The 22706-nt window shown below is 39.6% G+C and overlaps 1 protein-coding gene across 1 annotated transcript; it reads left to right on the top strand.

The window, feature by feature from the left end:
- The first annotated feature begins 552 nt into the window (after positions 1 to 552).
- ergic1 (endoplasmic reticulum-golgi intermediate compartment 1) lies at positions 553 to 21613 on the top strand. The gene is made up of 10 exons (XM_085361840.1): positions 553 to 656; positions 7009 to 7070; positions 12508 to 12580; positions 13032 to 13126; positions 15964 to 16088; positions 16665 to 16769; positions 16872 to 16932; positions 18162 to 18262; positions 18998 to 19120; positions 20553 to 21613. Exons 1-10 carry the CDS (start codon positions 637 to 639, stop codon positions 20658 to 20660), a joined length of 873 nt encoding a protein of 290 aa, XP_085217966.1. The 5' UTR covers positions 553 to 636; the 3' UTR covers positions 20661 to 21613.
- The last annotated feature ends 1093 nt before the right edge of the window (positions 21614 to 22706 follow it).

The following is a 22706-nucleotide window of genomic DNA, read 5'->3' as shown; positions in this document are numbered from 1 at the left end:
CACAATTCATCCATCACTGCAGTGAGGGTGTATGTGAGTGTCAGCTAAATATTTACTTTTAAAATGTGTAGGTGAATGAGACTTGGAGTAGTACATACTTTTTTTTTTAACATTTTTAAAATATTTTTGTTCTCTTGCTGCACATATTAAAAAAGAAAGCGAAAAATAAGAGTAAGAGCATAACACATGGATAATACTGGATTAAATTTGAGTTTTGAGCAGTTTGTATTGCCCATTTTTGTCATAAAATTCATAATTCCTTTTCCTCTTAAAATTCACGTTACTAAATAAATAAAAAAAACACTATAGTTTTCAGTCAATAAAATTATTTTTAAAAATGTGATCGTATTGCACAAGTTCATCTTTTGTTAATCTTAATGTTAATTTTTAATTATTTCTTAATTTAAAAAACGTTTTCCCATTCATGTTTCGGCCCATTATAATACGGCTGCATCACTCGGAGGAAGAAGAATCATAGTGAACAGGAAGTACATCTTAGCCAATCAGCTTCTGCAAAGCGTCCTAAGCTGACGTCAGCCCGGTACCCATGAACAACCGGTAGCGTTGAAGATAGTATGGTCTCCTGTTGTTTGTAGTTTTCTTCTTTTTAACGCCCCTGTCCAACGTGCAAACATCATGACTTTCGATGTTAGGAGGTGAGTACGGGGGGCTTCCGGTTCTTTGTGGCGGGATATGAAGTGGAAAGTGGTGGTGGTGGTCTGCTGTCTGCTGTCTGTGAGCTCTAGATGAATTAACAGTTGGCTCAGCATCACATGCTACTGAGGCAGCCAAAGTTATCACAATGATGTGTTGCGTTTGACATGAGCGAGCTCAGTTTTTTTTTTTAAAAGAAACATTTTTTTTATGCACGGGTTTTTCGTTAAGTCGCCGCAGTGATGCTCGGGTTTTTGTGTGGGTTCGTTTTTTTGCGCATGTGCAAATGTCCTCGACCAGCTTTGCCAGACGTGAGCCCGATTACAATCAGCACGGTTGGTTTGGTTTACAAAAGAAACTGTGTAGCACGTTCAGTACACAAACATCAAAACATTCAGTCATTAGCCACCAATAAACAGTGAAACCGGAACACAGCCATTGCAGAGCCATTCAAGCTATTAATCTGCAACTTAAACTTGTTTGCCACACTTTCTCTACAGGGCTGTTAAACCTATCAATAGAGTACGGCCAGTTAGAATAAAAAACAGGATGTTTGCATTGCCCATTTGCATAATGCTCACTTCATCCTGTTTGCCAGTGCCAAGACAAATTTAGTAAGAACACATTTTGAGCCAGCCTTTAGATTTTGAATGGAAATCTGCCATATCCACAGTCACAACTGTTAAGTTCACAGAGATGAAACTTCACACATTTATACAGAGTCTAAAATGGTATCTGATAAACTCAACTGCAGCGTGTTCTGGAAACTAATTAAACACATACAAAACGTATCTCTTCAGAGGCTCTGAATAAGTAATGTATTACTTTTGCAGTTATCCTGTTGCTCACCAGACCCAACAAAAGTCATTTCCTAACAGTATTTTAACAACGCAGCTGCTATATTGAAGAAAAACATTTAGCAAAGTCATAAACAAAATATCTTCTATGCATTTTATTTTGACAGCAAATTAAGTTGTAAAGTGCTTGTACTTGTTAATAATATTTATGTTTCCTGCCTGTGGATTGCATTGTTACATTTTGGGCTTATTCAAGTGCCTTTTAGTTGTTTGTCTGTTGGTTTCTTACCATCTAAATTTAAAAAAAATTCTCAAAACACTATCTTTGACACACACAATTAATGTAGCACAATATTTGAGTATGGACTGGTTCTAACCGAGCACTCAAAGTGCCTTTTATTGTAAATGGTAAATGGCCTGTATTTGTATATAGCTTTACTTAGTCCCTATGGACCCCAAAGCGCTTTACACTACATTCAGTCATCCACCCATTCACACACTGGTGATGGCAAGCTACATTGTAGCCACAGCTGCCCTGGGGCGCACTGACAGAGGCGAGGCTCCCAGACACTCTGACCACCACCAGTCTCTTGAGCCACGATCGTCCCTTACTACAAGCTTTAGTCACCCATTCACACAGTGCTTTGTTCTATACCATCTGGAGGAGTATGGGGTTCACTCCCTTGCCCAAGGACGTTTTCGCAACTTTACCATGACCTTCCGAATAGCAGATGACCCGCTCTGTCTCTTGTGCAGAGCTTGTGCAGTTAATCTTACCAGGGAGTCACATTTAGGGCCTAATTGTAACATTAATTCTTACTGGTAGCAGTTTATAAAGAGAGAAAGTTCATATTGAGCAGAATTGAGTTTGGCTTACTAGCGCAACAGTTACAGTTTCTCACATGGACCCTAGGAAAAATCAATTGCCCATCCCAGGTCCTGAGCCACAGCTTCCATTAGTAAATGTGATGTCATTTGCTGATAGGTCAATAGGAACCAACAAGGCTCATATGTGACAATGTTTCAGATAATCCTCCAGCTCTATTTAATGTGAAGTAATCACAGTTTTCAGATAGCTGTATAGCTGTGCTGAATGTTAACGCAGAAAAATCGGACAGATTGATGAAAATGATCAACAGCACGGTCAAACTGGAAATCAGTGTCTGTCATCTTTTTCCAAAGATTACAGCTGTGTTGTGCTGACAGAATGATTTTACTACAGAAGAAAAAACACTCTGGATGAACTGTGTGTCACAAGAGGTCAGATTCTCATCGTTGGATGCTTTGCTTGATGCCTCGATCATACAAAACCCGCATTGCAACAGCTAGAAAAGGCTTGAGTAACTGTTTCGAGGTGTTGTCCTTTCAAAAATACTGCAGGGTTAGTCACCAGCGTGAGGGTGTGTAACACTTTTTGGCTACCATAGATTGCACCATCCACAAAAGTAGGATGTATTCCCAGAATGTGCATGTTATTTATTTCAAAGCGCACAACAAATAAGCTAAAGTGCGAAGCTGGTGTTTTTCTGCCTTTATGTTCATAAATCTGATGAGCAAAAATAATAAGGTGCTAATTTAAAATTTAAAACCTAATTGCATGTACACATTTTCATTTCTTTAAAAAAAAAGACACACAGCTTTCCTCAAAGAGTTACTTGTGTATTTGTTAGGGACTATTTTAAGCTCTGGATTAATGTACAGTTGGTGTTCTAGGTTTTTTTTTTTTTTTTCCCCCAGCAGCAGGATGGTGTACACATATACGGTCTTGTGTTCCCCTTCTAATATGTGGTAGTAAATTTCTAGGTTTGGTCTTTTCTAGAAATGCGTATCTTTCTCAGCTGCTGTAGATTGACATTTCAACAGTAATAAAGTTCTTCCACAAATGCCAACTTCCAACAATGAGGATCATCTCATTCAGGATGACCGAACAGCGTCACTGAAGGAACGAGTGAATCACCGAAAGGCTTTTATGCCCAAGTTTAATGTCCTTTAGATTATGTCATTTATTGGCACAAGGACATTTTGTGTTAGCCAACCCGATGATCTGCTGTGTTTATTACATGGTCACTTTAGAGGCTTAATATGGATTCTCCCTGTTTTTTCAATAATTGCAGTAATGACTTTATCGTAACAGCAGTTGGGTTACCTACCTAAAGAGAGAAGTATTGCTTATATTCTGTGGTGTAAGGTGTGAAAAGAAGAACCTTGATCGTCTGTAATGTGGGTTTACTCGGCTATACATGGAACAAACTACTGACTCACCGTGAGTCATTGCCGAGATTCGGCTTATTTATTTAAGACCCTTGAAAAGTAGGCTTGTGTTTTCGTGTCATGGTGTTAACAGCTAGATGCTGGTACATCATGTCCTCCCTAATCACATAACATCTGAGCAGTGAGATGTGACGGAAGGAGATGTGTTGACTGTAATTCAGGAAATTACGAATGTAAGTGGTACACTGAGATGTGAACCCTTGAACCTCATCATAAATATTCATGAAGTGTTCTGAGTAGAGATAGTTTGATAAAACCACAGTGTCGCACAGGTTAAAAATACATATAGTGAAAGTTTATGTCAGTCTTTTTTTTTTTTTTTTTTTTTTTTACACTTCAGTAGGTGTATAGTCATGTTTTTCTTTAAAGTATATTTTCTTTAATTTAAATAACTCCTGGATCTTTTAAATATTTTTTTAAATTGCTGACTTTAAAAGGTTTAACTTTATAAATTGTACTTTATTATAATAAAGTTACTGACTACATTTTGAAGCTGCGATCAAGGAAATAAGAAACTTTTTAACCAGTTACTTTAAAAGTCGAAAAGCCTGCAGCTCTGCTCTGCTCTGGATTCCACTCTTTATGTTCTCGGATTAGTTCTCCACACTCTGGACTCTCTACTCAGTTCAGCTACGGTTCCCCCGCTGCTCTGCGCAGCAGGCGACCCACCTGTTTCCATGTGTCCACAACCTGCTCTGTCACTACTCAATATTCCATCCAGTCAGCCGGCAGTAATTACTTCTGCTAGCCACTACGATGATGATAACAGACGGCTAGTGTAGCTAATTACAAATCATTAAACTGCTTAAGTTAACATGTGTGACAACCAGGTTAACATTTATGCTAACTGTTTAATACTTGTTGAAGCTTTACTAGTGTCTGACATTTCTCCTAAACTGTTGTTTAGTGTAATGAACATATTAATTTTACTAATGAATTCATTAACCTTTGTCACCTCAGAGTGAACACATTGTAGGACTGTTTAAAAATGTTACAATAAGTCTCTTTAAAAAAAAAAAAGGAAATAGTTTAGCTGTGAGGCAGTAAACACAACTCATTTTGGTTACTGTCAAGTGAAAGTTGTGTGTTGTGGCCTTGTCTATTATTGTCCTTTTGTGGTATAATCTTAAATCAGACCTTTATTTACCTACCCCTGGTTTGAAGTGCGGGACACTGTTTGTGAAACAGCGGTGTTATTCCAGTAGGATGACATGATCACAGTATGTTTTTACTTTAATGTCAAAGCAAAATGACGTATGTGAGCGAGGAAGCGTGTCTGCATGCAGCTCATTGCTTTTAACTAGTGAATAGTGTGGTTACATGGGTCACCTTTTAAAATCAGATGATGTGTAATTCGAAATACTTGAGCCAATATTGTATGTGGAGTCAGTGATAGTGATGTCATATTGTTCTTTTTTCTTTTTTTTTCCCAACACCTTCAACTGTTAAAAACAAAGATATATGTGTGTGTGTGTGTGTGTGTGTGTGCGTGTGTGTGTATGTATGTATATATGTATATGTCTGTCTGTCTCTATGTGTGTATCTATGTATATGTATAGATCCACAGATACACATGTAGTTTTTATAAGGGGAATTTATAGCTTTTGTTTAAAAAAAAAAAAAATCCTGTCCACGTAAGCAATGCTATGGAAACTATCTCAGGCCTTATGAAAATACAAGAACTAATGTCATGCATTGTCAGGAGCACACAAGTAGTGATAAAACACTAGTTGTATGGAAATGCTAGCCAATCAGAAGCCTGACTTTAAAAAAAAAAAAAAGATGGTAAAGGCTCACACATTTGACACTGAAAGACAACAAGGAGTATTTTAAAAGCTCAGTTTACATGTGTACAGAAGGCAAAAATGCACAGAAAAAGGTCAATTTTCTAAAATACATGTGCATGTAGCTGAACTGTTTCTCTAATTAAGCTGAAAAAAAAAAACCTGTATTTGTATAACCAAGAATAATCCAAATATGTTCCAGATGAACTTCCTTTATGTAAAATGATCCTTTCCTGCCATAATGCTGAACTTGACAAACTGCACAACTCGCATATTCATAAAATGAGCTCAGTTGTTTTACGTTCTTATCAGTGGCTGAATACATATCTCGAACATCTCTGTTCCAAATAATACCACTATGACCACAATCTGCCTTCAGCCTTAGTCTACTCATACCATCTACACCGCAGAATGCGTAAGTAATACTTGAATAAACTCCAAAGACGTGGAAAAGACTAGAACTTGACTTACAAGGCCTTCACATGGTGGGGATGTATATCATTTTGCTCCACCTGTCATGTGAGGAAAGGCAGTGCACATTATCTATCTACATTAGTATGGATGTATACTGTGATGATATACACATAGAGGAATGCTGAATGAGAGTTTTGGGATCTAGGAGTGCTTCACATTAAAACAAAGGCGTTAAAGCAGGAGGTTATGCAACATCGAGAGAAGAAACAGAGGTGGATTACAGGAAGCCCACCCTCATACTTCCTCCCGGCCCTGCATTGCATTAGCTGTGATTATTTTTCTGGACGCTCTAAGTGGAAGAAATGTAGACAGATGTGATTGTTTTGGTAGGAGACTGCTAAGGAGAGTTGAGTGGGGAGATCGGGGTGTGGGAGGAGTTTGCACAGTCAGCCAAAAGATTTTTCACTGCCCAAAAAGGACAAGCGCAAGAAGTCCTGAACCGAAATAGTTTTGGTGTTGAGTAGCAGATTTTTTCTCCTTCCTTTTTCTAGCTCCCAAAATTGGCAAGAACAGTATTTCACAAGCAGAGTCGATTGTGTCAGGTGGAAATGATCTTTCCATCTCTTAAATGCTGATTTACGAGCAGTTTAAGAAAGGTATTTTTAGAAATATCCAAAAATGTTAAACTGAGGATTTTACCGAGAGTAAATCAGCAGTTCTTATATCCACTTACTGCCAAGAAGATGAAACCATATGATTTAAAGTTGTCGGTGAACTTGTGTTTATGTTTCTGTGTGTGTTTTTGTTGGCTTTGTGTATGTGTGGAGTGTTAGACCTTTGTTGGGGTCAGTTCATAATTACAGAGCAGACATTCAAAGGAAGAGGTTGTAACCCTGTAAAAGTGCGTGTGTGTGTGTTTGTATGTGTTGCGGTTGGCCGTCTGGATGTGTTATATAACGGCGGACGTCCAAAGCTAACATTCCACCGCGCTTCTGTAATATCGCAAGGCATGATGGGTACAGAATGTGCAACGTTTTTCAGCACATAATATTTACATTTGCTATATATTTCTTTTTGTCTCTCCTCAGATTTGATATCTACAGGAAAGTGCCAAAGGATCTCACCCAGCCAACATACACAGGAGCTTTCAGTGAGTAGTCCTTCACTCACAGGCCAAAGTTATGAGCATCTACTTTAAGGTTTTCATTTTTTTGTAATTTTTTTGGGGGGGATTTTGTTCCACATATGTGAAAGGAATTCCTGAATCTTGCTTCTATAAATGGAAGATGCAAAATGTGGCAAAATAAGATGTGAGACGTAATCACTTTTTCCAGTGAAAGTTAACTGAAAAGGTCATCCTTCGTGACTGTACAGCTGCTTGCAGTAGTTTGACATCAGCCAAAACACTCGTTCTGACTGCTCTGGCTGCTGGTAGCAAAATCTGCCTCTGCAGGACTTAGAGTGAGAATTAACACAAACCAAAGTGTAAAGGCGATAAACCATATTTTGAACAAGTAAGATGGCATGTGTTAATGTTTGTGCCATAGGTGCTTAGATTTGTGTGTATGGGCTATCTTTGTGCTGATTAAGGCTACGTCTACACTAATGCGTTTTCGTTTTCTCTCCGTTTTAGCCTCCCATCCACACTGAGACGGCTTTTTGAAAATGAATACATTTGAAGACTGTGCGTTTGCGTCGCAGTGTGGACAGTGAAAACGTAGACTTTCTAAAAATGATGATGCATTTTAGTCATGTGATGCAGTCATGTGACCAACTAAACAAAGATAGCAGAGGGCATTATACAGCGGTTGTTTTGTTTGCTCTCAATTTTCACAGCCCTATTAAAGATTAATATCAGTTTGTACCAAGGTTATTATCGTTAACAAAAACTAACGAAATAACAAAAACTAGAAGTGAAAAAATATTTTCGTTAACGGAAATAAAAATTAAAACAAGACTTTGCAAAAAAAGGAAAACGAACTAAAACTGTAATGAGTGTTCACAAAACTAACTAAAATTAACTGAATTTATAGCAAAAATGTGTTTAGTTTTCATTGATGTGTGTGTGTCATACAATAGTCTAGGGTGAAAATGAAGTGTAGTTTCCAGGTTTTTTTTCTTGCTGTGTCTCATTATGCCAGCAGGTGGCAAGTACGTTAGTCGAGTCGTCTGTGTTGCTGCTCCGTCCCACGCAGAATCGTGTCAGCAAAAGTCGGGAGAAATCGCTACAGTCCAATTTCAGATTACTTTGAATATGATTGTGTTTTAGATAAAAGCAAGTGTCTTGTAATGGAATGAGACAAATTATGTGGTGCATTTCTAAAGGGAAAAAAAAAATCCCACAAACCTTAAAGTGCACTTGAAAAGCTCGCACAAGAAGGCTAACCAGGCTTACCTTGAGAAGGTAAAGGAGCACGCCCAATCCTCATCCCCAGAAACAGAAGCTTGCCCCAGGCAAGGCAGCGTGATGCATCCCAAGTGAACTCCACAAAAAACATTAATGCAGTGCTTCCAACAGCGACCCAATGGCTGCTAGTTGGTCAATTCGCAGGAACATCACAAGCGAGAGGAAGCGTTGGTGAATATGTTTATTGAGCCTGGGATATCTACACAACTGTGTGAGTCAGTTGCCTTCCAAAAGTTTAGCAAATCACTTGAACCAAAATTACGAAGACCCAGTGCTGCAAGAGTTAATAGTCTCATTGGGGCCAAGATAAATCTTTTATAGTTGCCTGGTATCAATGGTTGTTCATCTGCCCTAATTTTATTTATTTTTTAATAACCCATAGGTTCCCTATAGGTGGGAATGCGAGTTGTCTGTCACTGCGTGTTAGCCCTGTGACAGACTGGCGACCTTTCCAGTGTGCAGGGTATGGTAGCTGGAATAGCAACATACCCAAGGATAAGCAGAAGATAAAAATAAAAACTAAACTAGCAAACAAATGGTAAAAACTAATTAAAACTGATATAAAATTGAAAATCTGAAGTCAAAACTAAATAAAAATAAAAACTAATGAAGATTGCAAAACTATTAGCTTTTCTTCAAATTATTTAATTCTCACTCGCTCTTGCTACTTTGTACTTCTGTGTTACTCGCAGCAACAACTTCACCTCATTGTCAGTCCATTTAAAAAATTTTCCTCAACCTTTTGCTGCGACGTTTCAAAGAGCCGGAAAGTAAATAAACGGCTGACAGAAATGAGGCAGGCCGAATCATCTGGCGCTTCACGCATGCGCAGGACTGGAACGTAAGCGTTTTCGGCCGTTTCAAAGTGGACGCACAACTCTGTGAAAATGACTGAAAACGCTAGTGTGGACGCGGAGTGTTTTCAGTAGAAAACGCCATTTTCAAATCTATCCGGGCTAGTGTGGACGTAGTCTAAAGGCCTCAGCTTATTTCCATAGTAGAGTCAATCAGTTCACTTTAGTGTAAATGTCAGTGTTTAATTTCAGTGTAGCTTTTAGTAACTTTAGTATTAATATTTTAGTAGTTCAGAATGGGTGTTGCAAAATGAACACAGCACTTTTTGATTATAGTTGACTCACAATTATAGACATCTCAAATGAAATAAAGGTATGCAACAAAGTAGAACTACAACATACTATTTTTGTTCACTATAATAAAAAGAACTTGCTCAACTTTACATTAAAAAAAAAAAGTAGAAACATACTAATTATTGAATATCAGAGCTGCTAAAAACTATTTTTTTAAGCTAAGCTTTGTAAGCAGGGCTAACCTAGCATCATTTATCCTCTTGGCTTGTTCACCTGTTTAGTGATTCACTTTTTTAGCAATAGTTAATTGAAGTATATTAACAGGAACATTTGCTTGTCATTAATCAACCAGACTGAATCAACCAGAAATAAAAAAAAAAAAAAAAAAACTTTCATCTATAGCTAGCCCATCTTTATGCTAATTACATTCTAGCTCTGGCATACAATACACCAGCTAGTCAAAACACACACACACTTTAATCCAAAGTTTGTTTTTGGAGGCATAATGGACTTTGTATTTTTTTTTAACATAGAGCACTGTACAAAGCTCTGAATCCACCACACATTGCTTTATATTTTGCATGGAAAGTGGGTGCAGTAATTCTAACGAGACACTCACTGTTGTACCTCTCTCCAAACGGTCGGGTGCGAGAAGTAGACTGAAAATATGTGACAAATGTGCAGCCAATGTCCAGTGAAAAGCATAGAAAGACCTTCAGAAAGCCTGAGGAACTATTGTTCTCTTACAATAAAGTCTGGCTCCTTGGAGTTAAAATACAAAGAAATTAATGGTGACTCGAGACTGTTGCACAGTACTTTATTTTGATTACTCTGATGTCTTTAAACCGCCTCATTCTTAACTCAAAATGACATTTGAGTCCTAGCAGGGCTTCACAGTCTGTAACCTTCTTCTTCAGCTTGAACATAAAAAGTAAATAGAATCAGATGCCAGTCCCTGCTCTGGGAGGCAGATGTTTAGGAAAACGATGACAAGTAATTGTGATTCAAGTACTTCCCTTTTGTCAGCACAGAGGTATGCTCTTATGTAAAAAGCAAACAGCTTGGAGCAGTACCTGTTTTAGCACATCTGGTATGACAAAAATGCTAATAATCATGCTGTCTCATAGTCACTGGCACCTCAGGAGTCCTCAGTGCTGTCTGACTGCTTTTTCCTGTCAGGTCATGAGTTTTCCTACTTGTCATCAATAAGTCATTGTGTAATCAGGGGCTATATTGATTATTCACTGCTTGATAGAAGACAAGAGCTCTGATGACACATTTTTGGCAGCAGTCGTATTCATTAGTCAGCTGACAAAGACACATAGTAGGAAAACTCATGACACAGTGGATAAACTAAAAGTGTTATTTCAGTATTGGACCCTTTTAAGGCAGAGAAAAATAATTTTCTGTATGGACAGCAGAAAGAAGTTACTAAAGTTATACACTAACGTTTCCACCCAAGAGGAAATGGATATAAGTTTTTCCTGCACTCAGTTAACTCCCTTCCTGTCTCCATCCGCTGTCTAGGGATGACGCCACTGGTTGGATTGGGATATTAGAAACCTGTTAATGCTTCATCCACAGCAGGCCGAATAACATTCAGGCCACGGTGGCAAAAAAGAATCAGAGCCTGCCTTTTCACAAAAGGCCAAATATTTGACCCTCATCTGCTTTTGTTGCCCCAGGGCACATTCTGCAGGGCTCAGTTTACCCTAAACAAAAGCTCTGTTTGGCCACTGTGGTTTCTGGAACTACTCATGGTTTGGATTTAATGTAACAGTCTCTTGTTTGTCAGATTTTTCTCTCTTAGTATTTGTGTGGGTTTTTTTGCCTGGGCTGATGTGGAAAAAAATAAAATAAAAAATCAAATTTGCCTGTGCTATGTGGGGAAAATGAGCCTTAGAAGGAACAAAGATGTAACAAAAAAGCCACATCTGATTGCATAAATAGGGCTAGTTTCAAATGTCAGTGACTGATTCATGGTGTTATTGTAGCCGATTCCTTTGTGTCACAGTCCAAAGAATGTCCGAGCTGTCCGGATAAGCTGGAGCGTAAATAGAAGACAGTCATGTCATGTCTTTGTAAATCATTTCGGGGTGTCAGTATTTCCATTGTGAGACTATTAAAAATCACTCATCTTTAGTAATCATCGTCCTATATTGCATCCTTTGAAGGCAGGGAAAACTTACTGTACAAGTTTTTTTAATGAACCTGAATTCGTAATCTATGTGTCACAGTGACACTCCCTTGTTTGTTGGTTAAATATTACCTTATGTAAAGCTTCCTCTAGCCGCAGGTCCGCCTGTGACGCCCTGCTAAACCACAAGGTCACGTGACTGTGCGAACCTAGGAGACGGTTGCCACGTAAACATGCCTCACCTGCTGAGCGAGAGCTTTCTAACCAAGGCTCTCACCATACCAGATAGACCACAGACACAGATCAGTTCCTTCCACATTTATCTTAGTAAACACATGGCCACTCTTTTATTTGACTCTTCGGCTGATTAGTTTGGCACATGGAGGGAAGCGGACGACCTGGCTGCTTCTCCTTTAGTGTGTTTTTAAGCTTAGGCTTTATGTCGGCACAAAGACACTGAACAGTTAAAGTTAATTTTTCCTACTTTGGTGTCTGCTCAGCCTCTTTTGTGGAAGCCATTTTTGGTCTGGGTGACTGTCAGTGTGTGAGTTTAAGGAAGCCTAAAATGTTGTTTGTAGGGCTTACTAAGGCGTAGCATGAGATCACCTCTCTCAAAGAAGAAATGCTGTAATGGCCGCCTGCTGTGCTGGTATTTAATGTGTAATTACTGTAGGAGGTTCTTTAAAAGAAAGAAAAAACAACATAATGGGAGGGCTAACACTGTCAGTAAAACTGCTATTTAGGGATTTATTTTTTTTAGCTGCTGTGATTTCATTAATACCAATAGCTTACGTCAGCCGTTCCTTAAGACCCAGTCAGTCCAGATCATTTGACTTGCATCATTCTGTGTAAAGCTTGTGTAACTTCTATGTGAAAGAAGTGATATATGAGACATCACCAGTGACCTAGGTTTGAACAGTGTCTTCATTCTGACTTTCTTCCTCTTTGCCCACAGTTTCCATCCTCTGCTGTGTCTTCATACTCTTCCTCTTCCTGTCTGAGCTGACGGGATTCATAGCCACTGAAATGTAGGTACTGCCGCTCGTCTGTAATATCCTCCGGCTGAAACGCACAGTTCCCTGGTTACCACGCAGGCACAAACAGGGACTTAATTATGAATGTCAATGCCCTCATTATGATGTATTCTGCCCAGCCAGTGTTGTAACCAATGAATGGAGTCAAATTTGTGACAGGAAATTGGCTTTGTGCATGCGTCAGCCTCTTGGCAATGTGTAATAAGCAATGACTTGGTAAGGGTGTGACAGAAAGGAAATTACACCGGCAGAGATACACAAATGCTCTCTCCTTGCAATTTGGCAGAAGATGAGTCCCCTACTATTAAAGTGGCGCACAATAGCATGACGTCGAGGGAGAAAAGTGTCTTTTTCTAATGAAAATACCACATTTCTTTAAATTAAAAGTTGATTTTCTGTTCTAACCATTTCTAACCTTTTTTTTTCTTTTCTCCATCCATTGCAGTGTAAATGAACTGTATGTGGATGATCCCGATAAAGACAGTGGTGGGAAGATAGAAGTGAGTTTAAACATCAGTTTGCCAAACTTACACTGTGATTGTGAGTATATACATATATACAAATATCTATTTCTTTGCATTACATCTTCTGTTTCTGTATTTTTTCTTCCACACTTTGTAAGGCCTCTTTTAACAGTTTGTTTTCCCCTTTATCTGACTCATGCTTACTGTGTGCCCTGTCATTTAACCTGTCATATTAGCAAAGGATAAACTATCCCTTAGATAAAGAAACAGACTCTCAAAACTACAGTGATGTGCAAATGTCTTGAGCAAGCCCTCAGTTCTTTATTAGTTCATATGATTTTTTTTTTTTTAAAACCACTTAGCGCTGACCTATGAATCATTCAAGTATAGAAAAGGCACAATTTAACAATTCAAGGGACAAATCAGCTATTTTGTGTCCAGGCATAACAGAAACTTAAATTTTTAGCTTTAAAAATAGCGGTTAATCAGCATCAAAGACCTGACACAGCATGCGTCTGGACCTTCAGTTGATCCATTTACTCTTCACTGAAACTTCAACGGGCTCGGTGAAAGGGTGTGCTCTCAAGAAGCCATTATTAATGATGATAAAGAGGGAGAAAAGCCTGAGGTATACCAAATTGCACAAGAATTGGACTGAAAATCAATGGCAACGAGTCTTATAGAGTGATGAATCCAAATTTGAATTATTTTGAGGATATTGTGAAAATTGATGGAATTATAAATGCAGAAAAGTCTCATAAGATTTTGATTTACTATACAGTATCATCTGCAAAGTGTTGTTTGGCAACAGCTTTATATTTCAGCATGTCAGTGATCCCAAACACACTGTCGGTGCAGTAAAGGTGTAGGTGGAAAGAAAAAAACACAATGAAACAGCTTCAGTCAAGGATTGCCCACCACAGAGCCTGGACTTCAGCATTTTTGAAGCAGCGTGGGATCATTTTGACAGAGAACAGAACAAAAGGTAGAAACATCCAAAAAAGAGAACTATTAGACGATCTGTCTAAGAGAGTTCAGGCTGTGTGAATGAATGGGGGCCTTACTAAATATTGACTTCCCACCTCATTAGAACTGTTTTTGCCATATAATACTGTATTTCCATATATGTTTCAGTAACCTGCTGCATCTATTTTCCATTTTCCTAGCAAAATGTAAAGAAATGAGGCATGCTTTAGAACATTTCACAATACTGCATTGGCAGTTTTGGTCTGGCATGCTCATAGATAAGACGAGAGCATCCTCTGTATCTCCTGTTGAATCTCGTGCTGCCACACAGATGTGATCTGTGTTTCACATTAAGTCGCCTCTACTGGCTCGTACCCTGCGCTCAGATGTCTGTGTAACGTGCGATTGAAGGGTACTAGGTCACTTTTGTGCTCCTCGTGCCTTCTCCCAGCCCCTCCTCTAAAACTATGCCAAATGACAAATCGCTTGCACAAATACACCGGCAGGTCTCGGGACAGCGCAGAAAACTCACACATCGATTCAGCTCGGGCGATATCCAAAAATGGAAAAGCTTATAACTTGCTTGTGTGAAAATTAAGTCCAGATTTGTGCGATAGAGGCTTTGGCACGCAGACACACAGCTGCTGGCCATGTGTTCAGACGAGCTCACTCACTCATGGCATGCCTAAACAAAGGCCGTCCCCCTGCCGTTACTAATGAAAGCTCTTGATGATTGTATGTATAGGTCGTTTTGTTTAATTGCAAAATTGAAGCCCTTTCCCTTCCCCCCTCAAGTTTGGGTCCCATTTAAATACCAGCTCAAACACGTCGGTTTGACCACACAGTGCAGCTGCACGTAATGAGCAGAAATGTTCCTCTCCTCACGAGTTAATATTCTACACAAGTCAATTTTCCAAAGAGCTTGTCATCCGCTGCAAATTTACTTCAAGGAAGAGGCTCTTTCATCATGGAAAACCTGACATTTCCATCCCCTGGTTTTAGCGTTTATCTGCTCTGCTGCTCCAGAGTTAAACATCATCTCTCTTCGGTGACCTTTACCGGTTGCCCCGCCTTGATTTGTGACTTCATGGAAAAGCACATCCGCGTGTAAATAACCTTATACTAACCTCCACTTTCTTTCAACCTGCTTCCAGTCTGAAATGTCTTAAAAAGGAGAAAAACACACACACACACACACACACACACACACACACACACACACGTCACTTATATTTATGCACTGTATTTTGAGATCTGGATAGAGATGGAGAGGGGGGAGAATCCCGTCTTGAATGTCAAAGGTCAGACAGACGGCATGTGGAGGTTTTTAGCACAGATCAAGCAGACATCCCTCTCTCTCTCTCTGTGCACTCGTGGGTGACATAAAATGCAGGCAGGCTCTGAAAATAGGCCACTGCCAATGTGTGCCACCGCCGCCTAAAAGAAAGGGGTGAAGTCTAGATGGAAAAACACCGACACGGGGAGACGGGGGTGATTGGGTATCGTAAATGGTCTGATTGTGTGTTTACTCTGTGGGTCACTTTGTGCAGTGATAATCAGATATTCTCTTTTTCTTTTTGAATAAAAAGTGCTTGTTTGGTTTTTCAAAATAAAATAAATAAAACAGCAACAACAAACAGCTGCTCATATTTAACCAGAAGGTGGTGATGCTCCCAGATTGCTGATTTTTGCTGAAACTCATCAATAAAATAGGCAAATATTTGTTATAGAGTTAAAAAAATCACTTGAGTTCATCATTGTTTTCCGGATATCTTAGAGATTAAAGTAATCACTAAAACAAGTCTCAGAAAAACTGTCAATGTTTTTTTTTTTTTTGTTTTGTTTGTTTTTTTTCTTTCTTTTTGTTGATTCCTTTCTGTTGTTTAACGAAACGATTTATTGGCCGATCGTCCTCGCACTCGTCTGAGTTTGTTTCTTTGCTTTCAGTGGTGGGTTTGGACATCCAAGATGAGATGGGACGCCACGAGGTCGGTCACATAGAGAACTCCATGAAGATTCCCCTCAACCAGGGTGATGGTTGTCGCTTTGAGGGAGAGTTCAGCATCAACAAAGTAAGATCTCACCTGAGAGTGCGAGAAGCCTAATCCATACATGCTGTGTGAATCACTTATACTACTGCTTCCCTTCAGGAAATTGCAAAACTCTGCTTTTCTGTGCCCAGTAGTTACACTGTGATGGACTGGGTCGGGCTGATATTTGTATTTTACTGACAAGCAAGCTTGGATTGAATGTCAGTTTGTATATTTGAGTTGGACTCGAGTTAAAAATGGAGATTGCCCCCACCAACCTCTTGGGTCTAAATTGAGTTACGCTAAATTGAGGCTGCTCTTGGATTTAGTTACACCTATCCGTATAATCTAGGCTCCATGAAGCTGTGTTTGTCTCACGTCTGCATCTTGTGCGTCAGTCTTTCCACTGCATTTACAGTGATTAACCCTGCAGTTGAACAATTGACACTCATGCTTGGGGGAGTAGTTGGAAATATGTAAAACACGCGCGGTTGGGAGGCAAGGAACATTTAGTTTCCAACCAAATGCATTCAGGCTCCCTCATTAGCTAACTAAATGTCTTGCAGGTGCTTGTGGTGTTAGGCACAAACCCACCTCAATGTGTTTATTTGTGTTCAGGTACCGGGAAACTTCCACGTGTCGACACATAGTGCCACAGCACAGCCTCAAAGCCCTGACATGACCCACACCATCCACAAGCTTGCCTTTGGAGAAAAGCTCCAGGTGGGACACATTTTTTATTTATTTATTTTTTTTAGATGGAGAAAGTGGAGAAGAATAACTGCCATATTAACACAGATCTTTTCTCTCTTCATTGTCACACAGGTACAGAAAGTCCAAGGAGCCTTTAATGCTTTAGGAGGGGCAGACAAGATGTCATCTAATCGTATGTATCTAGACAGCAAATGTAATAATTATGACCAACTTATGACAGTGCTTACGTACACCATATTGCCAGAAGTATTCCCTTGTCTGCCTTCACACACACATGAAGTTGAATGTCATCATATTCTTAATCCATCGGGTTTTATATGCTGCCCCACCGTTTACAGCTTTAAATCTTCTGGGAAGTTTCCACGAAGTTTAGAAGTGTGTTTATGGGAGTTTTTGACCAGAAGCACATTTGTGAGGTCAGACACGGATGTTGGACAAGAAGGCCTGGCTCACAGTCTCCGCTCTTAATTCATCCTGTTCTGTTAGATTGAGTTCAGGACTCTGTGCAGGCCAGTCAAGTTCTTCACACATCAAACTTGCTCATCCATTTCTTTATGGACCTTGTTTTGCACACTGGTACGCAGTCTTATTGGAACAGGAAGGGGCCCTTAGTTCTTAATAGAACTTAAGGGGCTGAGCCCAACTACTGAAAAACAACCCCGAGCCATAATCCCCTCTTCATTAGACTTTACGCTTGGCATGGTGCTGTCAGACAAGTACTGTTCTCCTGGCACAAGACCCCAGATTGCCAGAGTCGTCACTCCAGAAAACAAGTCTTCACTGCTCTAGAGTCCAGTGGTGACGTGCTTTACATTACTGCATCCAATGCTTTGCATTGAGCTTGGTGATGTAAGACTTTCATGTGGTTTCTTTGCCATGCAAACCCATTCTATGAAGCTCCCTACACACTGCTGTTGAGCTAATCTGAAGTCCACATGAAGTTTGGGGGTTTGCAGCGATTGACTCTGCAGAAAGTTGGCGACCTTACAAGGTGCTTCATGGTTGATTGCTTGTGACTTCCGCTTTGTTATAATACCACTAACAGCTGACTCTGGACTATTTAGTAGTGAGGGAGTTTCACGATTGGACCTATTGCAAAGGCAACATCCTATCAAGGTACCACACTTGAATTCACTGAGCGACCGATTTTTAAAATATGTTTGTAGAACATTAAAGGTGATTGATTTTATACAACTATGACTGTGGGAGTGATTGGAACACCTGAATTCAATGGTTGGTAGGTGAGTGAATACCTTTGGCAATGTAGCTTAGGATGATGTAATGTCACAAGACACTCACTGGACAGAACTACATGGGAACTTGTTTTACAAAGACAGCATTCATCTTGAATACTGAAGATGCTTTGTTTGTCTTATTTAATTAATGTTATGTCTCTTGCAGCTCTTGCTTCACATGACTACATATTGAAGATTGTACCAACAGTGTATGAAGACCTCTCAGGCAGACAGAGGTTCTCTTATCAGTACACAGTAGCCAATAAGGTACCGCATCCCTGCACTCATTAGCTGATGACCTTTTCTCATCATAGAGGCAGCGCGTCCATGTCGGCATACGGCCGGAGCACGTATAGCTCGTGTTAACATTGCACTCATCTGAAAGTGAAAGCTCAATCCTAGTGACTGGAAAAACTCTCAAGATGTCAACAAACCATAAAGGAAAAAAAGAAAAAACACTTCCTGGAACTGTGTAGGAAGACAGCTGGGAGTGGAGTGTGGAATAATAACACTGCAGGTCAGCTGTGAAGAAGGGACAATAAGGGCCTGAGCAAAATATTTCCAAAACCTAATTTCCAAAGCGTAAATAGTGGTCCAGCTGAGGCCCGCATCCGAGCTTGGACTGCGACATTCTTCTGCGTTGTGTTAAATGTGTTTAATGTGGTCAACATTATTGTGTCGGGCAGTTACTGCAGCACTGATTTTGGAGAAATGGATTTATATATACCGCCTGATAACGTTGTCAGCTCGTAACAATAATTCAATTTACATTGTAGCCTCCTCGAGATTGCTTCATTGGAATAATATTCAGCTGAGATTCATTTTTATTGAATCATTTATGACTGTGGAGTGACTTATTCCGAAACTGATTCTGTAGTGACTCACAAACACCACTGCCACGGCTGTAGATGAGAATATGTGCCGATTTATTTTATAAACGTAATGGGATTAAGTTCCTCACTTGTAATCTTTTTTTTTTTTTTTTTTTCCCCCCACACACAGGAATATGTTGCTTACAGCCACACGGGAAGAATTATCCCAGCGATCTGGTTCAGGTACGATCTCAGTCCGATCACAGTGAAGTACACGGAGCGGAGACAGCCCCTCTACCGCTTCATCACAACAGTGAGTAAACACAAAGCCCGCGGCCCCAAAGCTGTTTACAAAAGCCGCTTTTATTTGAATTGCAGGTCTTTCAAGTTCAAGTCCAAAGATCAACTTTTTACTATCCTGTGCAAAAGTCTTGAACCACACCTTATTTCATTATATTTTGCTTTCAATGAGCCAGATATTCTTGAATTGTTTTTAAAGGGCTTAAGTAATAATTTTCCAGCTTTTCTGAAAGTCTTTCACAGTTTTCCTCTGGACTTTGGCTGCTTTTTCACTCATTTTCAGTCGTGTACGTGACCTTTTCTGTTTGTTTGTTATGCCACCTATGAATCATTCAAGGATAGAAAAGGCACCTGACTCAGTGAATGAACTAGTGTTGTGTTTACACATAACGGACAACTCGGCAAATAACATATTTTAAATCGTATCTTTAGGCACTTTGTTTTTATCACAAAAGCACCTTTATTCCAGTTTCTTTAGTTAAGTCTATGAAAAATGTCAAAGATAACAGTTTTTATGCCGTGTGGCATAAAATAGGATTTGCGCAACAACAAAGTGATTCCCAAAGAGCTGGAGACTTAAAAAAAATGAGAAAACTGTAGAAATAGATGACAGCAGAAGACGTGTCAGGCATGTTCTGAAGAAATTGACCTGAGAGATGCATCTGGCCCTTCAGTTGATTCATCTGCTGTTCGCTAAAGTTGAATTAAAATTTGATCTCAGTGTAAGGGTAGCGGTCAAGAAGCTGTTCTTAAGGAAGGGAAATGAGGAGACAAATTCGTGCATTTTAGCTAAATATCTCAGCTTTGTGATTGAACATCTTCACTGCCCAGTAACAGATAGAAAATAAGCCGTTCAAATGTTTGCTAACATGGTTAAGAATAATGCTGCTGGGTTGATCTCTGATCAAAGCCTGGCTAGCCGTTCCCTCCTTTTTCTAGTTTTTGTGCTAACCAAAGTCTAACCATCTTCTGAATGAAGCTTTCGTGTTGTTGGTATGAAACTTAATGACCATTTCCTAACTCACTGAACTCCCTTTGTCTTCCTCAACTCCCTTTGTCATCGGTGGAATTTTGGCGTAGCCTGTAGCACCTCATCAGAAAGTTTCCTGTTGACTGATAATGCGGTCAGGCTTGAGTTGGCAGCCTGCCTGATGAGCTACACCATTATTCGTCTTGTGTGTTGTTTAGGTTTATCATGACTTAAGGCATGGGTAGGAGATGACTGTGTTTTTAATGTGATCATGAGTCACGGCTCAAGATTGTGAGTCAGCCTACAGCAGGGCTTTTTGTTGGATTCCTATAAATTCCGTGGCGTTGGCGCAGAGCATTGTTTTGATAAATAGGATTAGGCCCAGCTGATATTGAGACTTAAGAAGAAGACATCAAAGCTCTGAAATATGAAGCCTGACAGGATCGTTTTTTCATTTTCTTTCTTTTTTTTGTAGATTTGTGCCATCGTCGGAGGGACGTTCACAGTCGCGGGGATCATCGACTCCTGTATTTTCACTGCTTCTGAGGCCTGGAAGAAGATACAGATTGGCAAAATGTCATGATGACTGTTTCCAACCCTCTCCTCACATCTTATTTATAAGTGCAAAGTTGCTAGCCTGTTAGCTAAATCCAGTCCGAAACGACCTCCTTCAGGAGATTGTATCACCTTGTCCATATAAGAGTCTCGGGCACTTGATTTAACTACCAGGCTGCAGGGATGCGTCTGTTTTATTAAAGATCCTCTCGGGCTCCTTCTGCTCCAGTGACGTGAGAATGCTGACTATCACATGTCGGCTTCCTCCATCTTCAGTGTCAGGAGGGGAAAGGAGAGGAGATGATATCTTTTGTTACTGAGTGTGCCAGGGATTCATTCTGTATTTTATTTTTTTCTTTAAACGTTGCAGCTGATATATTTAGAATGACACGAAAGAATAATAATAGACATCCACATATATTAAATCAAAGGAACATTTTTTTAATCATGGGTATAGGAAATGATATAATTCAGGGAGTAAATGGCATCAAAACAGGATCATCTCAGCCAGAAGTGTTGTAAATTAGGAGACCAATTTAGATTTTTGGTCCTCGTGTGAAGGAAGTATTGTCAGGGTTCATAAAACGTGCAGAGGACGGGATGAAATCTAAAGCGTAGTGTGTACAAATAGCATTTTGTGTCATGTAGCGTGGTCTGTCGTTTTTATCTCCAGTATTCCACCTGTGTGCCTTTTGGCTTACTGTTAAACCGTACAGGATCATCAACAGCTCTCTTTGTGCCACTGAAAGCTTTTCAGTTTCTCCTGCTTGTTTCAGTATCGGTGCAGCATTTATCATTGTTTACTTTACAGTCTCTAGTTTCCACTTTATTTCTACTCAGTCTCAGTGATGGCAAAAATATAGTGAATGTCTGTGTTTGTTTGTTTTTCTATTCTTTTTTGTTTGTTTGTTTATTTACATGGTACATGATTTTTTTCAAAAAAGAATTTTGGTGTGGTTTCAATAAAGGTTTGTTTTTAAAAGGGACAAACCTGTTCATCAGGGCCTCTGCTTCCTTTTATTCTGTTGTCATTACAACACTCCCTGTTATGTCAGTGATCATCGCTGAGTTAAAAGCACCTTAAAACCTGTTTTTCTACTCTGAGTACCATCCTTTTCTCTTTAACGCTCAAATTACTGTAATCCCTGCGCTGTCCTCAGAGGTTACGATAAAGGTTACTCTGGTATGATTCGTGTTTCCAAAAAAACCTCAGAAAGTGATCTGTGAACGAGTTTTGGCTTTAAAAATTTTAGGTGTCTTTTTATTTCTTTTAGCTTCTTTAAACTGCAAGAAATGTATTTGTAATAAAAAGTCAAATTATGAAGGCCATATTATGACTTTTTACCTGAACAACATGGTAACGATTATTCTTAGAAGCTGAAAGTGGCACCTTTGTGTCTCTGACTTTGTATACGCTCACTCTCCTAGCTGTAAATGTCACAAAGTGGACTTTGCACCAAGCCGGTTCTCATTTCCCTCAGCTGGCAGCCTGGGACAACACCCTGCAGGCTGTCATTTGTGATGTGAGCTTGTAAGAGGGCGTTAAGCTGTTACAGCTATCATCGTGCAAGCGTCCAGCTCTGATAAAGGTGCTTACCGTGAGTCACTCCTTTTATTCCCCCTCCATCCCTCTGTTTACTTCCATCACTTATTAGCAATGTTGTGAGTCTAAGTGTGTCCACCTCCACTGAATGACACAGATGCCACAAATATCTGTTTACTTCGCTGACTAAATCACAGATCTTGTGGCTCTTTCTCATTGTGGGCCAAAACACAAATTGACACTTTACTCCACTGAAGTACAGCTTTTACGACAGATCCAACTCTAAATTCATATTCATCATTGGGGAAAAAACAAGCAGGAGGAGATAAAATTCTTTATTTCCTCTTGTATGAGTCATAATTTGCACAAATAAAGAAAGAATTCTCTGCATATAAAAGATAAAAATATATATATGTGTGTGACTAGAAAATACTTGTGGTTTGTTTTTGTCATAATGCTGCCACGCAGTGGCTGGTTAGAGGAACTTCAGGCACATGTAGCTCAGTCCATTTGTTGAGGCAACAGTCTGAG

The sequence above is a fragment of the Diplotaxodon limnothrissa genome, linkage group LG2 (genome assembly GCF_057381915.1).
Source record: "Diplotaxodon limnothrissa isolate DT_005_m linkage group LG2, D_limnothrissa_male_GT1.1, whole genome shotgun sequence".
NCBI classification, from domain to species: Eukaryota; Metazoa; Chordata; class Actinopteri; order Cichliformes; family Cichlidae; genus Diplotaxodon; species Diplotaxodon limnothrissa.
The sequence above is the reverse complement of the archived record's forward strand: the minus strand, read 5'-3'. Positions and strand labels throughout refer to the sequence as shown.

Coding starts and splice junctions, on each gene's coding strand:
- ergic1 (XM_085361840.1), top strand. CDS start 637: ATGACTTTCGATGTTAGGAG. Junction 7,071..12,507: donor AACATACACAGGAGCTTTCA/GTGAGTAGTCCT, acceptor CTTTGCCCACAG/TTTCCATCCTCTGCTGTGTC. Junction 16,770..16,871: donor CCTTTGGAGAAAAGCTCCAG/GTGGGACACATT, acceptor ATTGTCACACAG/GTACAGAAAGTCCAAGGAGC.